The sequence below is a fragment of the Periophthalmus magnuspinnatus genome, chromosome 15, assembly GCF_009829125.3.
Source record: "Periophthalmus magnuspinnatus isolate fPerMag1 chromosome 15, fPerMag1.2.pri, whole genome shotgun sequence".
Classification (NCBI taxonomy): Eukaryota; Metazoa; Chordata; class Actinopteri; order Gobiiformes; family Gobiidae; genus Periophthalmus; species Periophthalmus magnuspinnatus.
This window is the reverse complement of record NC_047140.1, coordinates 9,366,560-9,383,934: the sequence shown is the minus strand read 5'-3', so window position 1 is coordinate 9,383,934 and position 17,375 is coordinate 9,366,560. Positions and strand designations below refer to the sequence as shown.

Here is a 17,375-nt window from a genome sequence, read left to right as displayed (position 1 = left end):
GCTTGTTAGCTAATGATAGGGGGAGATAAAGGAAATAAATAAACTTCAACTCGCCACACAACAAGTAATATCAACCCACAGAAACAACTTATTTAAGGAGAGAAAGGTTCAGTTCAAATGTGTCTGGTCCTAAAGCCTGTAGTGCCTTGACACTCTTTGGAAACTCATGAGTTGTGATGTCATCCGCATAACATCTATTCCTGTTTTTCATGTTTGTAAGTACTAATCAGGTAGCCTAAAATGCCTTTAAGTATCATCTCTGAGAGTGCTTGGATGGGGGCAGTAAACATGAATCTGACCATTCAGAGAGCGAGAGAGGCGGCGCTTAGAATGAGTGAGACTAAACAGTCTTAAAATAAAAGTTAATAGATTGACACTGCTAAATGTGCTGCAGTCTAGCACAACATGTTCTTATTACATTATTAGATATCAGTAGAGATATTATAATTTAACTTCCTTTCACACTCTTTTACTTCAGTGCCATAGTAGTAGTAGTAGTAGTAGTAGTAGTAGTCTTTCTCTAGTTGTCAGGTTCATTATGGCGGTGAACATACCAGGAGTGATTGCTATGGTGTTTTTCTATCTGCTGGTGCTTGGGACGGGCATCTGGGCTTCCTTCAAATCCAAAAGGAAGCAGAGGAAAAATGGTGCGTCTGAACTAGAGATGACTCTTCTGGGGAACCGACAGATCAACTTGGTGGTGGGAGTCTTCACAATGACAGGTATGAATGAGATGGGAAATATTCTTTCAAATATTCAAATTTAAAGTGCCCATATTATGCTATTTTCTGATCTATGTAATAATGTTGTTTCATCATCACAAATATATGGAGTTGTGTTTTGTTTCATTTACATAAACCCTGCATATTTAGCTTAGTTCTTCTCTCAAAGAAACTCATGATGTCATGTGGTAAAACAGGAAGTGCACATTTGCTTTTTTAAACTCCATACACCTTCACTAGAATTATTTGGATGATTTCAGCGCTGGAATTTCCAATCTCTACTAAAGGTAGCTGTTAACTTGAAAACTACCACTACATGACACCACAAGGTGGAACATTATGAGCAGAACAGAGCACTTTGAATTTTGGAGATTTAGACAGTCTAATGAACCAGGTTTATTCAAATGTGTGTGAATGAAATAAAACACAACTCCAGGTCTGTTTTTGAGGAGGTAACAGCATTAGAACATAATTAGTTTGATAAAGTAGAGGAAATAACAGGAACAGCCTTATTTATTACTTTGGCCATTTGAATAAATGCTGCTGTAGTTGTGTAGTAGCTTTTTAATAATAATAATAATACAGACCTGCAAGAGAATCGCTGGTTGTAAAAATAATTATTCAATTAATCCTGAAGTAGCCTAACATAAAATGGATACATTATTCCTGAATACTTTTAAAATGGTGTTCATGGTCATGGTCACAACTAATACCTGGAATGAAACATTAAAAAAAAAGAAAACACCATGTGTTTCTTGCAGTAGAGCATACTAAAATCTCCATTGTTTTAAGATTAAGCTAACTGAAAATTTTGAAGCCACATTCCCACAGTAAATTTATGGAAGAAAACAACTTTTTATTTTGTTTTGTCTATTTATTATTTGTCTTTTACTTGGTATCAACATGGAGTTTAGAGTGTTTGTATCGTGACTACATTAATCAGCAACTGACTATACAGATAAACACATTCAAACCAGGCTAGAGAGAGCAACAACATAACTCTCACCCAAATAGTTTTGTTGTTTAGGGTGCTATAGTTAGTAAATGTATGGTCTCTTTGTTGAGAAGTGCATCCCATCAATTGCGTGTTGTTTGTTTAAAAACCAATATCATACCATGGGTTATTTTTCTTCAAACAAAATTCTTTGATTAGACGTTAGAAAATAACTTTTGAGTATGGATGTCTGTGTAATGCATCAGTCGTCCAGTTGTGGTCCATAGTAAAAGAAAACTTCAAATTTGTCAACTAGATAAAAAGTTGTAGGAGTGAAGACGTTTTGCTGCTCATCCAATGTACCAACACTGCTGCAAGAGCTCCTCAGGACCCCAGTCTGCTGTGCATCTCCATCTCAAAACCACTAACCACTCCTTTGAAGATAGTGAGGTACAGATCTTAGTCAGAGAAAAGAAAAGGTTTGAGAGGGGAGTTAAAGAAGGAATTTTTGTTAGGAAAGACAATGCATTTTTAAACAGGAATGGGGGCTTTAGGCATCATCTATCTCCTATTTATAACACCATCCTCAGACCTATATCTGAACAAAGAAAACAATAGGGCTAGCCAGTATGCTAATAGGTGTGAGAGCATCCATTATGGGCCTGATTCTGTTATGTATGCCTCAGGCACAGTTCACACTTAAGGCAGCTCATTAGACCTAACCTACAAAACGAACCTGTAAACAAGTAGGTGTGTTAGTTTCAGTGTAGTTTGCTCCTCTATTCAGATAGATATAAGGCAGTGGCCACCAGTAACTTACCAGAATTGAAGATATGGCTTGGATGAGCAGCCAAACGTCTTCACTCCTACAAATCCAGTCCAGTTGACAGATTTTAATATTTCTTTTACTTTATGTATGGATATTTTTTACAATATTTTTTTGCATGTTCTCCTGTGTCCTCAACAGCGTCATGGGTTGGAGGAGGCTTCATCGTCGGCACAGCTGAAACTGTGTACCAGCCGTCAATGGGACTAACAATGATCCTAATATTATTCCTGGCATACAGTACATCATTTCTATTGTGTGAGTCCCATTTTAGATCAGTGTCATGACATTTCTGAGATTGTGAATAATGATGTTTTATGACACAGGTGGATTCGTGTTTGCTAAACCATTACGAGACAAAAAGTGTGTCACCATGATGGATCCCTTTCATAGGAAGTACGGGAAAGGGATTACATCTTTCTTCTGCCTGGTTTCAGTTTTTCTTGATTTACTCTGTATGGCCTCCACATTGATTGGCTTGGGTAATAAAATGTATTGCTTTAATTTCAGAACGTGTTGCGCCTCCATATTTGCTAACTGTAAGGTTGTGCATTGGATTTGCAGGTGCCACGGTCAGTGTGGTTCTGGACCTGTCCTACACTGTGAGCATCTGGATCTCTGCAGCTGTGGCCATCACCTACACTCTGATGGGAGGACTCTACTCTGTGGCCTACACGGACATCATCCAACTGGTGCTCATCTTCATCAGCCTGGTGAGCACACACATTATCATATGGGTCATTTTGGCAAACAATTGCCACTTAGTTTAGACCCGATCCCAATTGGTACTTTGTCATCAACAATCACTCGGGTTTTGATAGTACCTGTAGCCACTGCCCTGTCTGAGGCTCTGTTAGACTTTAATTTAAGATTTGTTTTAACACAATCTGACCTGAAACAACAAATGAAATTACAGCCACAAGTTAGATAGCATTAGTCAACAGTTTTTTCCGTTAGCCACTCTCACCTTTATTGCTGAAAATCAAATGTCTAAACAGGACCAAGAACACTCACATTGATGACAAGCTCTTGAAAATGTGTTGTTTAAATACATTTTGCATTAAAAAACATATCAGGTTGTGTTTGCTAATATGTATACTGCATCACCTGTCGTAACGGTGCGGGTTAGGACCAAAGTATGCGGACTCAGAGCAGGTTGACAGTGTTTATTTACAAGTCTGTGAATCAAAGTCTTAAATAGTTCAAATGACACACACGAGGAACCAGGAAGCAGGAGGCAGGCAGGACGGACGGAGAGCGGGTTGGGAACGGGAAGCCGGGGCTGGAGTGTAGACGGGAGCGGGGACGAGACCAGGACAGACAGGGCCAGCGTAGTCCAAGGAGTGGGACCCAGGGTAAGAGGCAGGCGGGATGCCGGAGACCAAGACAGGCAGTGCAGAGTGAGATGATTGTACCGGACCGTAGAGGCAGGAGCAGGAGCGGGCGAGGGCAGGAGTCTGGAAAGGTGGCAAAATCCAAAATGAGAACAAGCAGGCTGGGAACAGGAATGCAAAAACAGAGCTGGAACATTCACGTTTTACACGCGGACGGTATGGCTCCGAGTGTAGTCTGCCGACTCTTCTTATACGCCACCACAGGTGAGGGTGATTGCGCTAATGCGCTCCAGGTGTGAGCAGAAGGAGTCAGACACTCCGCCCAGCTCCAGACAGACAGGTGAGGGAGGGGGAGAGAGAGTACAGGAGGGCAGCAACAAACAGGCATCATGACGTGAGCAAGCAATGTTAAGAAGGAGTGCCAGCTTAGATCAGGAGGGCTACAAATTAAGGCTTAGCTATGATAATAGTGATGCAATTAACCTCTTTTTTTCTATGAAAGAGCTGAAGAGGGCGATAAAACAAGGGAGGCACATGTCGCCTGGGAAGGACGGCCTGGGGTACGAGGTATTTCAGCACTTGAGTAATGATATGCTGCATGAGCTACTGTGCCTGATTAATACCATATGGGAGGTGGGGCAGCTGCCCAAAGACTGGAGGCATGCAGTCATTGTGCCTATTCTGAAACCAGGTAAAGACTCAGCGTGTCCCTTGTCTTATAGGCCAATAGCTCTGACAACTGTATTGTGTAAAATCATGGAGAGGATGGTAACAGATCGGTTGGTTTATAGATTGGAAAAAAAAGGGTATTTAACACCTGCCCAAAATGGTTTCAGAAAAGGCAGGGCCACAATGGACTCCGTGATAGTACTTGATGATGAAATTAAAAAAGCACTTATAAACCGTGAAGTCGTGGTGACTGTTTTTCTGGATGTCGAAAAAGCCTATGATATGCTCTGGAAGGAAGGCTTGCTTATTAAACTGTATGACGCAGGAATTGGGGGCAGAATGTTTAACTGGATTAAGAGCTTCCTGAGTGGACGGAGTATACAGGTCCGAGTTGGGGGATGTTTTTCTGGAATTTATAGTGTGGATAATGGGACCCCACAGGGTAGTGTAATCAGTCCTATGTTATTTAATATAATGATAAATGACATGTTTAGTGCTTTGGGAGGCGGGTTTGGGAGGTCCCTGTTTGCCGATGACGGTGCTCTTTGGAAGAGGGGAAGGAACACAAAGTTCCACTTTAGTCAGATGCAGTCAGCACTTGATAAAGTCCAGGGATGGGTAGATGGGGGTTTAGACTGTCAGTTGCTAAGTCCAAATTTGTCATTTTTTGAAGGAAAAAGAATATTGGGTGCCATAATTTGAAATTGTATGGGCAGCCTGTTGAGAGACTGCGAGTGTTTAAATTTCTTGGTGTATGGATGGATGAAAAATTGACATATGGAGAACATATTCAGAGAATGGTGGATAAATGCTGCAAGGTGATAAACATAATGAGGTGCCTTTCCGGCACAACCTGGGGTGCAGGAAGGGACGCGCTTTTAATGATCTACAAGGCAATGATTCGGCCTGTGTTTGATTATGGATGTGTAGTATATGGGTCTGCAGCCCAGTCGACATTGGCAAAGTTGGATGTAGTGCAGGCAAGAGCACTTCGATTGTGCGCCGGGGCCATGAGAACGACATCAATTTCTGCACTGTTGGTGGAGGCAGGTGAAATACCTTTGACCCTGCGACGCAAAAAATTGGCTCTCAATTATTTAGTGAAATTAAAAGGGGCTGAAAAATCACTGCTATCCACCCGAGTGCTGGACGAAAGCTGGGAGTTTAGCCAGAGTGCAAGCAGAATTAATAGATATAGCTTTATACAACGTGTAGAGGGAGGTTTTAGGGAACTAGGAGTTAAAAGCAGTGAAATTGTGGCTCCGGTGCAGTGGTCTGTGATTCCACCGTGGCTGTGGCATGAGCCTATAATTGACCTATCAATAAAGAAGCTAGCCAAAAGTGGATGCAAGGGAAATCTGGCGCCCTATGTGAGAGATTATCTTGGGAACCAGTGGGAGGGGGTCACCCAAATATACACAGATGGGTCTAGAGACCCCGAACATAGTAAAGTGGGGTTTGGCTTCTGGGTTCCCCAGTTTCGTATCCAGCAAAGTCATCGGCTCCCAGATGATATGTCTATTTTTTCTGCTGAACTGATCACAATCCTGTGGGCACTGTGGTGGCTGGAGGAAGCAGGAGTTAAGAGGTCAGTAGTATGCACTGATTCACTGTCAGCGTTGATGGCCTTGGAAGGGGGCGAAGGAAGTAAGGGACGTCCGGATGTGGTGAATGAAATTTTAATAATGGTGTATAAACTTGCGCTAGCTGGATATGATGTGGGGTTTTTATGGGTCCCAGCTCATGCTGCCCTTGAGGGAAACGATGTTGCAGACAGTCTTGCAAAGGCTAGTCTAAAGAAGCCAGAAATACACCTCAGAGTACCTCTTGGCAGGATGGAGTGTCGATCTATTATACAGGCCAGTATTAAAAAGCAGTGGCAACAAAAGTGGGATGATGAAACAAAGGGGAGACAGATGCACAGCATAGTTCCAACAGTTAATGACCCTTCTAGGCCTGCTCTCTCACGCCAGGATGACACTAAACTAACACGCCTCCGACTAGGCCACTGTGGGTTGGCTAGTGGGCTATTCCTCATTGGGAAACACAACGATGGCTGCTGTGAATGGTGTGGAGTCTCTGAGACCGTGGTGCATGTTGTGCTGCACTGTCCAGTATATAGTGCTCAGAGAAGTGACATGTTTAGGGGGTTATCTAAGATAGGACTCAACAACTTTTCCCTGAGGACAATACTAGGACATGGAGCTTACCCCAAGGAGAGGGCTCGGTTGGTGACCTGATTTCTAATTCAAACAGGGGTGTATTATAGAATTTAGGGAAGAGCAGCTGTAACGTTCTTTTCCTTAGGCGAGCACTCGCCACGCAGTAAAATCCACATGAAATCTCCTGACCAGTGGAGGGCAGCAATGCACTAACCGTGCCCAGTCTGCCGGAAATAACCACAACAACAACAACAGGCATCATGACATCACCATGTTAATTGCTGAACAACACTATGCCATAGACATACATGCATTAGCCCCAGACTGATCATTTCTCCTTTCTTTGTACTCCTACCCCATGTCCTGTAAAAAATATGGCTAAGGTAGTGCTGAAAATGCCTTGTTGTTTTGTTCTCATTTTGTCATTTACAACAAGCCTAGAGGTGCGTGATTCCATTATATGTAATAGGTTCCTACTTTCTCCCGGCTGTTCAGAGCTTAGCTAGCTTGTTAGCTGTTGGCGGAGGGAGAGTCACTGAGTGTCATTACTCAATATTGACCCTCATACATTTTTGCTTACTCATTGCTAAAATTCCAAATCTTGTGTCACCTGCATAACCTGTACTATTTTATATGTTCTTTCTTTCTTAGTGGCTCTGCCTTCCGTTTATTCTGATGAACCCTCACACTGTCCGCATCGATGAGACTCTAATGAACAACACTCTGCACACACCCTGGATTGGCAAACCACATTTAGAAAGGATCTGGATTATGTTGGACAACTTCTTACAAATGGTGAGTCCACCATGTCTTTACATTCTCAGTTACATTAAAAGTGTATAATTTAATCTGTTTGACTTCAGTCCATTGGAAGTATGGCATTTCAGTGTTTGCATCAGAGAACCCTGTCTGCTTCCTCCACTGGTACAGCCAAGATCACCTGCTGTGTAGCCGCCGTCCTCTTGTTGATATGTGGGATTCCTCCTGTTTTGTTTGGAGCAGCGGCTGCTTCCACAGGTAGGAGTTATATTTCATATCACACATAGCAAGAGTTTATGTCCCCACCATAGACTGTATAAAGAAGTGGACTAAGTGAGTGCAAATTTTTAGCCGAGTTCTATATTTGGAATTTTGGCTGCGAGTATCATAGCAACCAAAGAGCCAATCTGGAGTGAGGCTGTTCAAGGAATGCCCCTTCTTGCCTACACCGCTGGTTAAGCAGGGAGCGTGCGATGCTGTCAATCAAACCTGTTGCTAACGCTAGATTGAGTGACTTCAGGTAAAGAAGGCAGCTGATTTGTCTGTTATTAATGTTCACATTTTGAGTTCCGTACACAATAGCGAAATAAAAACACCAGGATCATGTAGAGTGAGTTAATACAAACATCTTAAGACCAAAATTACGAGTCTGACAGCAGCAGTTACAGAGAAAGGGACAACAGTTTTTCAATGTAAAGTGAATTGGAGTCAGAGTCGACTGAGCCAGAAGCGCATCCATGTCCATTTCCCATATGTAATGCGGTGGCTAGCAGGTTAGCTACGTCCATCTATATATAAAGACTATGGTCCACATCAAGGCTGACCTTTTTATTTTAATTAATACAGTAGCAGCTCATGGAATGAATTGCAATGAATACAAACTTAGAATCAAAGTTTTAACTTCAAATATAAATTAAAACTTTATAAATCATTTTTAATCCATCAATTTTCTTCCTGTTATCTGGGGCTGGGTCATGGGAGCAGCAGTCTAAGTAGGAACTCCTAGATTTCCCCCCACCCCAGACACTTCCTCCAACTCATCTGCCAAGACCTCAAGGCGTATGTTATTTAAATTAAGCACTAAATTTAAAAAGAAGAGAATGATGAGTTTGCTAGGCTTACTACCATACACACACACACACACACACACACACACACACACACACAAGAACACGCACACAGAAAAACAGAGCCTCTTTTTGCTCTAACATTAGCTAAGAGTTGAGACTAGCACGATGCTTTACAAATGTCAAAAAAAAAAAAAAAAAAAATTATTATTATCGTCTCTTTTTTCTCAGACTGGAACCAGACGTCGTACGGGTCTCCCTCCCCTTATGAACGAGGAGAAGCCGCTCAGGTGGTGCCCATCATGCTGGAGGCCCTCACACCCTCTTACATCTCCATCATTGGGATTGGCTGTGTGGCCGCTGCTGTCATGTCATCAGCAGACTCAGCACTGATGTCTGCAGCCTCAGTTTTCTCTGCGAACATCTACAAGAACATAATGAGGCCCACGGTGAGAAAAAAACAAACAAAAAACTTTACGCATAGAAAGATGAAGGTCAAAGTAGCTTTGAATGATTATTTATCAGGAGTGGTTCATGGTAACAAAGGTTTCAAAGGTAATCAGCTGGAGCATGTTTTTAAGAGGGGATATTATGCAAAATCAACTTTTTGGAGCTTTCTACTGTTCCCTCATCAAAAACATGCCTGAAGAGGTTGTAGATGTTATCCATGTATGTTTGAGTAATCTTGTGACCTCTCCTGGGCCCTATTCAAACCCTTCTTATGATTAGCTGTGCAATGCTCCACCCACAAGCTCCACCCATGCTCCCACGTGACAATTTTCCATAAATATAAAAGAACAGGATACGAAATAATTTACTACAACTTTACAAACCTAATGCGATGTGCAGTAGTTTCAGTTGAATGAAGGTTCATTGTGTTGTGGTGGCACTCTGAAGGGGGAGAGACACAGAGAACAAAGGGAGAGGGGGATTCAGAGCATCAAAAATTAACTGGAAACTTTTTAAACGTTGTTAATACATTGTATTCGGCCAATATAACATTTTCAGAACATACTGTGAGTAACATTACTAACATTGTGATCGAAACATGTAATGTTTTAGCAATTAATACACCATAGAAGTGTAATACTCCTCTTTAAGCTTAGAGACATTTTGTCTAATTCAATTTATTTTTGTAAAACCCAAAGTCACAACAACAGTTGCCTCTTACTGTTGAACATGTGAATTAATTTAACCAACAGAAAGTTAGAAAATCAAGAATAAAACAGAAACAGACAAGCAAATTAATCAACAGAAAACAAGCAAATGGATAACTGTCCCAGAACATCCCATCCTTTGACCCTCAATCAAACTCTACCATCCAGAAGATAGAAAAAAAAAAAAAAAAAAATCCTAAATAATAAAAATCAGCTGATCTATTACTAGAGATTTTTTCATGGCCGATGCTGATATCATTCATTTAGAATCCAGAGGAATCAGATGGCCAGTAAGTTCTGCCGATATCTTTGGGCCGATATGTGGGGTAGATTTTGATTATTTTCCCAAAATTATGTCATTTAAATTTACTACAAACTCTCCCCAAGCCCTTTTCTTTACCACAAACCTTGAGAGAGCTGTGTGGTCATGTTTCGTGCAGCCACCTTATCATGGAGCGGATCAACCAAACAAAATATTGGCCTGTGCTGGAGATTTGAGGTTGATAGCTGATACGCTTAATATCTCTATCTATTGCACACAGATATGATTATATTTAACTATGCACATGCAGCGTGCACTAATGTCTGACCCATGCTTCTGCAGTTTTTATTAGAAAGTCAATGGAACCATTTTAGATCAGTACAGAGGTTTAACACAATAGAAAGTAATATATGTGATAGTTTATTGCTTGTTTAATTTTCTTTTTCTAGGCATCGGAGCGAGAGATGCAGTGGGTGATTCGTGCCTCAGTGTTTGTGGTCGGGGTCTGTGGGACGTCACTGACCATGTTAAAAAATAGTGCTGTACTATTTTGGTTCCTTTCTGCTGACATAGGTTACATCATTACATTCCCCCAGTTCTTTTGCGTCCTCTTCTTCAACATCTCAAATAGTTATGGCGCCATCATGGGGTTTCTGGTGGGGTTTCCTTTACGGTTGCTGTGTGGAGAACCTTCAGTCGGGTTACCTGCAGTACTACACTTCCCAGGATGCACTCTGGAGGATGGCGTTTACATTCAGTACTCTCCCGTTAAAACCATCTGCATGTTGGTGACGCTCGCTTCGGTTTTGCTCTTTTCTTACCTGGCCTCTCTGCTCTTCAATCGAGGCCTGCTTCCAGAGAGATGGGATGTGTTTCAAGTCAAAGCTACATTAACACAATCAAGAAGAAACCATGAGGGTGAAAAAGAGGATCTGAGTGTGCCAAAGGGAGAGTACAACATGGACACTCTGCAGCCGATGATAAGAACATGATGGAAAGGTTGTGTTTATCAGGGTTGATCATTTTGTTTAAAATAGGTGTAATTTCCTGCATTTTGGTGAAAAAAACAAAACAAAAAACAAAAACAAAACTAACTGCTCTTTTTACTATAATGATGGACGTAAAAGTCTCTTTACTTTGTAAAGTGTGGACAAAAAAACAGCCGTAAGGACATGATAGACTGATAAACTATGAATGAACACATATGGAATGTAGCAAACAAAACGTAAACTCAAAATAACTTTTTTTAGAGTTTTAAAAATAGCCTTTACCCTTTGGTAAATGTTGATTATGTGACATGCCATTTTAATCCAGAGTCCATCATTAAATATTAAGCTGAAGAGCAGGTCAAAATGTTCTGTAGTCAGTGCGTTAATATGGCCCTTTACTGGGGATTAATATGAAACAAATAAGTTCCATTTACATGACCTTTTAAACATTTGGACTCTTTTCATTTAATGTTTTTCTTTTATTTTCTTGTCTATTTACATTGTGGATTCTAAACCACAAGAGTAATACAGAGATATAGATACTGTCTATCTACAAAATTACAATGTACGTCTTGATTGATGTTAAAGAGGGGGAATTATGCAAAATAGATTTTTTGAGCTTTCTACCGTGTTATAATGTCATTTCCTCATCAAAAACATTCCTGAAGAGGTTTTAGATGTCACCAATGCATCTAATCTAACCAGTCTCTCCTGTTTTGGGCAAATACAGCATTTTCAAAACAATAACAGGTAACATAGTGATCTAAATATGTGTTGCAGTAGAGAAGTAAAACACCCCCTCTTTAACTTAACATTTTCCCTTTTATTTTTCTTGGTGACTTTTTGGGGAAGGGACTGCTGTTTTCTTTGTGACTGAAACATTTTGATTTATGTGTAACTTTGATTTCCATGCTTGTGTAAAGAAGTAAAATGATTAAAACAAACAAAAAAAGGTGCATTATGATACATATGTTGAACAATTTGAAATCTTTATAATTGGCATTTTTATATACAAACCATCCAAGTGAGGAGAATTACAACATAGCATCCTGTAAATGTATTTCCTTTAATTACTCCCCTCATTCCATCAGTTGACGTATCAGTGAAATATGAAATAATAACAGGGATAGTCGTGAAATCAGTCATAAAAGTAAGAAAATCATTTACGTAGAGAAATTTCAAAAAAGGGATAAGAGGAAAAGTAAGGGAAAATGGATGAATAGATGACTAAAGAGAAGAAACGACTGAATGGAGACACACATCCACACACTATCACTTTACTATCACTTTTTTTTTTTACTTATCACTCTTTTACAGATTTGTGTCAGTATATTACAGAAAGTGGTCCACGTTCAGTGGAACTGCTCACGTGACCCTGCATCGCTCCCTCTATGATTTTTGCCCCAACACATCCAATATCGACAGAGGATTCCAAATGAGACTGTGGGGGGCAGGGTCCAAAAATGTCTGACACCACCCTTGCTCCAGCGGTGGGAAGACAGCACCAAAATCTGTTTAAATAGCTGATCAGACACGTCACAGCGACACCACGTGACCACTCTGAGGAAGAGCGTTAGTGAGCAGTCCAAACTGTCAGGGATTAAAACAAACTAAACCTTGGTCTGGAAAAAGAATCTATAAAATAAATGAGCAGAAGACCATTGGACTGACCCATACTTTTTCTACATGGATGTACTTTGCTATTTCTTGCAGCTAAATATCGTGCACTGGAGGTGTTTTATGTAGAATTAGGAGTCTGCTCAGGCTGAATATGACTGTCAGGGGGCTTTTTTTGTATTTCAACAATCAAATGTATTATAATAAACACTGGCTTGCAAACAAAACACGCTGACATGTTCAGTTTGTGCGAATTACACATATCAACCCATTAAAACACAAGCTCTAAACCTATAAATCATCAGTTCCTTCTCTTTCAAGATTTTAATGGCGGTGTTCAGTTAGATTCCCCTCTCAGTGACACATAATATCAGGGGAGCAGACAAAGCGCCACGGCCCTGAAGTCTGAAAAAAAACATGTTTAGTCTTTGAGAAGTTATGACCTAAATGTACCACAAGTGTGCATTCGCTGAGCCTGCGATAAAACATCTTCAAGGTTAAAGTGCGTAAGATAAGTTTGTGCGTTCTCACATTTTTACTTAAGGGACTTAGAGTATATAACTTATATTACCTCATCAAAAACATACCTGGAGTTGTGTTTTGTTTCATTCATCTCGAAAGCTCAATGTTCTTTTCCACGTTGTGATGTCATATCTCTAAATTTAAGACTTTTTCCTATTCACCTGCAGTGTCTCCTTTTCATTGGTTTTGCTTTTGTTCCTTTTTTCCTTCAAACTGCATGACAGAAAACAAAATAAGTGTGTAATACCTTTTTGAATTCCTAGGGACACATGTCAGGGCGATCCAGAGATATGTATGTATTTATGTTATGTGTTAACAATTTACATGAGAAGCAGCTGTTTTTTCTGACCTGCAAGAGAAGACACGTTGTGGAATGTCTTCAGTGAGGTTCTCCAGATGGTCCACACTCTCACTCTGCAGAAGTCCTGTCCCCACTGCGTTCTAGCTTCTCAAAAGTATGGGTGTTGAGGGTCAGTGTATATAATCATTTTACATAACATTAATATAATCCATGTTGTGAGCAAAGGTCAAAAACAGATGTATGAAAGAAGATTTTTTTGGCTTTTAAAGGTCATATATATTACGCAAAATGGACTCTTGTGAGGTTTAAGCAATGTGATAATGCTGCTCAAAAACACATCTAGAGTCATTTTTTGTTTCATTCACACATGTTTGAGTAACACTTTATTATTAGTCTGCCTACATCTCCAAAGCTCAAAATGCTCTGTTACACCTTGTGATGTCATGAAGGGGTAGTTTTCAAGTTACCACCTCCTTTTTACCTTTAGTTCAGTCGAGATTGGCAATTCCAGGACTGAAATTATTCAAATGATTCTAGTGAAGGTGTATGGACTTAAAAAAACACAGTAAAACATAGTAAGTATAACATTTTGGCCGATTGGCGCCATCTAGCGGAAACTTTAAGATAAACTTGACTAAATAGGTTGTGTTTAAAGTACTGTACATACTTTATAATCAGTTATGCATTGCCAGTTTAGAAGCAGGTTTTACTTAACAGATGTTTGGGTAAAATAATAATTGTATTGCTATGAAAAGATAAGAAATACAGTTTTCTAGGGGAACCTGATGAGTCTCTGGATTACATGAAGCACATAGAGGCCAAGATGGAGAAAGTGGATTTGTACATATATCTAAATAGTTCTCTTTTATACACGGTTTTGTGCTTGACTGTTCTGTGGTTGTTTACCTTTTACTTTTGATGTTGGAAACGAAACACATTTAAACAAAACAGAGATTACTTTTTAACGTTTTGCGATATGAGTTGTTGTAATATCAAGACATGTGCAACTTTTATAACAATGAAAACTTGATTAAAGAGCCCATATTACACTGTTTTCTGAGTTTTTCTCTCTCAGAAAACACTGTTCCACTTTGTGATGTCATGGGGTAATACAGGAAGTGCTCCACTGTGTTTTTAAACTCTATGCGCCTTCACTAGAATCATTTACATCATATCAGACCTGGAATTGCCAATTTCTACTGAATCAAAGGTAAAAAAAACCAAAACAAAAGTAGGAGCTAACTTGAAAACTACCACTTCATGACATCACAAGGTGCAACAGAGCATTTTGAGCTTTGGAGATTTTGGAGTTTTAAAAGTAAATTGGATACATTTTTAAACAAAATAGCAATGACCAGAAATGGTCACTTTATCAACTTTATCTGTTGATAAAGTGTGTCAAAGGTAGGTCATTTTCTCAAGTAGAATAATGAAGTTTATGTGATAAAAGATTATTCAGAATGTCTACAGTTATATTCATGAACTAAGATCTGTTGTCTATTGATTCTGAATTCAGTCATTTTGGATTTAAAACACAGACCTGACCCATTATGTGCTCATCTTCCTCCTCACAGAATCACAGTCTTAATATAACGTATTTTAAGGTAGTGGGTCTTAAACACAGGGGCGGGGTCCAAATCAGGGCCACAAGCAGCGACTTAAGGGCCAGGAAATCCGAAGAATGTAATACTTTATTACCTACCAGCCAGGTAGTGTTGGCTACCCGGCTGAACTGTTGGTGGTCAGAAATCCAAACCGGGCCTTGAGGTCATCAAATCAACTCCTTTTGGAAGTTCCAAAAACTAAATACAAACACTGGGGTGATCGGGCCTGCTCTGTGGCTGGGCCCAAACTCTGGAACAAATTGCCTCTTGATATGTGCACCATTACTGACTTAGGTCTTTTTAAATCCAGGCTTAAAACATATTTATTCAGACTGGCTTTCAACACTTAGTAATGTTGTGACACATTATCATTATTTATATTTTGTTGTATTAATGTATTTTATTCTATTTTATTCTCCTATTTTACTGTTTTAGTATGATTTTAACTTGTTTTTAATTTGATTTTACTGGAAAGCACTTTGGTCACCTTGAGTGTTGTAAAGTGCTCTATAAATAAATGTTGATTGATTGATTGATTAAATATTTATCATAGTTTTACATCAGTTAAGTACAAGAATCCCTCTGCCTGTGACATCAACACAACTTACTCACAAGGAAGGCACTTGACTTGACTGACACTTTAAACCTTCACTGAACTAAATAAAGATGTTGTTGTTTATTTTTATTACTCTAATCATAACTACTGTAAAATTTAGACACGTTTTAGAGTGGTTGCTAGGCAACAGTTTTGGATTTACGTCTAGTGTGTCCAACCAGGAAGTGAAATTATAAACTTCGCCAAAATTGTAAAACTAGAAATAAATCCTAAATAAGTTAACAATGTTTTAGTGTAAGTCATTCGCATTTTATGTTACAACAGCCAAGAGCCCCCCTCCTCTTCTTTTGTGTCCTCCCCCTTCTTTCATATTCTTTCACTCAGTCCCTCGCTCAGTCAGTCAGTCTTTCATCATGGGTGTCAACATACCAGGAGTGATTGCTATGCTATTTTTCTATCTGCTGGTGCTTGGGACGGGCATCTGGGCTTCTTTCAAATCCAGAAGGAAGCAGAAGAAAAATGTTGCATCTGAAATCGAGATGACCATCCTGGGGAACCGGGGGATCAGCCTGGCGGTGGGCATCTTCACCATGACAGGTTGGTTTGGAAGATTTGCACAAATGATGAAGAGCTGCCAGTTTGGACACTTTTTCATTTATGTTTCTTGTTTATTTCCAGCACTATTTGCACTGTAGTTTCTCACTGAAGACTTCAAAATACACTAGGATAAATTGCTGTAGTTTCTAGTTTCTGTTTACTCCAAACCAATGAATAACTGTAAAAAATAACCCAACACAGACCTAGTGGTGGAACGTAACCCAGCAAAAGTACTTAAGTGCATTTTACATTGGATACTTCTTTACTTTTTTTTACTTACTACATTTGAGAGCAGTATCTGTACTTTCTACTTTGAGATTTGCTGATAAGGCTGAGGGTTTATTTTTAACACGTTGATAATTTGAGCAAACAAAAATATACAGATAAAAACGGCTAGAAAATATCAGTTCAGTTGTTTCTGTTGAACAAAATTCAGCACAAATCTTTATCAAAATCACTACGTTTGAAGCTTTAACCTCAAAATCTGTTCAAAATACTGACTTACTTTTTACTCTTTAAGTAGATGTTCAAACAGATAGGTTCATATGTTTACTTAAGTAGATTTTTTTTGCTCTGATATTTGTACTTTCACTTAAGTAACTAAATTGAGTACTTCTTCCAGTACTGTCCAGCTCTCACCTGTAAATATAATTCACAGTCATTTGCAGAAGTACTACAGTAATTATCTGGCAACAAAACTGCTAATGTTTTGTTGCCAGATATGATTTACAGGACATTTGTTACAGCGTATAAATGATACAGATGAAATGAACCAAACAAAAGATAAACACAAACTGACTTAAATTTTTTTAACAAGCTACCTTTTAACCTTGGTATTTCTTGACCCTGACGCGGCACAGCTGTGAAGTGAAAAAGCTCATTGAGAGAAGGCCAAGGGTTTGCAACACTGTCAACAAAGCAAAGTCTGGACAGAGCAAAAACACTGAGTGAGATAAGCCTGTGCTTTTGACTGGTCGGGTATGTAAAAATGTCATACTTTTATTGCATGCAAAAGAGAATGTCAGTGCAGGTTTGATGTTCTCCTGGGATGTTGAAATGATTCTCCATGTTTGACGACCTACAACCCTCTCATTCTGAGCCTGATCAGTTTTTGTATCAGTCTTTAGATCATGGTTATGTTTGTCTGATACATTATTGCTCTTAGGGAGCATTTATTTTTGCCTCAAGGGAATCATGTCTATTTGAATGAATGTGCTCTGCAGAGCTGCTGTTAGACACATTCATCTGACAAGGCCATTTTGATCAACTTTATGTCAGCAACACTGCTTCTCCTGCT

General features: G+C 39.5%; 2 protein-coding genes across 2 annotated transcripts in view; both read left to right on the top strand.

Annotated features, from left to right (window-relative positions):
* The first annotated feature begins 489 nt into the window (after positions 1–489).
* LOC117382904 (high-affinity choline transporter 1-like) lies at positions 490–10,952 on the top strand. Its single transcript, XM_033980144.2, has 8 exons — positions 490–722; positions 2,624–2,740; positions 2,809–2,964; positions 3,047–3,195; positions 7,299–7,442; positions 7,511–7,664; positions 8,705–8,922; positions 10,342–10,952. Exons 1-8 carry the CDS (start codon positions 539–541, stop codon positions 10,882–10,884), a joined length of 1,665 nt encoding a protein of 554 aa, XP_033836035.1. The 5' UTR covers positions 490–538; the 3' UTR covers positions 10,885–10,952.
* Positions 10,953–15,894: 4,942 nt separating this feature from the next.
* Positions 15,895–17,375, top strand: part of LOC117382903 (high affinity choline transporter 1-like) — a 15,850-nt gene continuing 14,369 nt past the window's right edge. The window contains exon 1 of the mRNA XM_033980143.1: positions 15,895–16,078. Coding sequence (XP_033836034.1) covers positions 15,895–16,078 — 184 coding nt within the window. The remainder of the gene's footprint in view (positions 16,079–17,375) is intronic.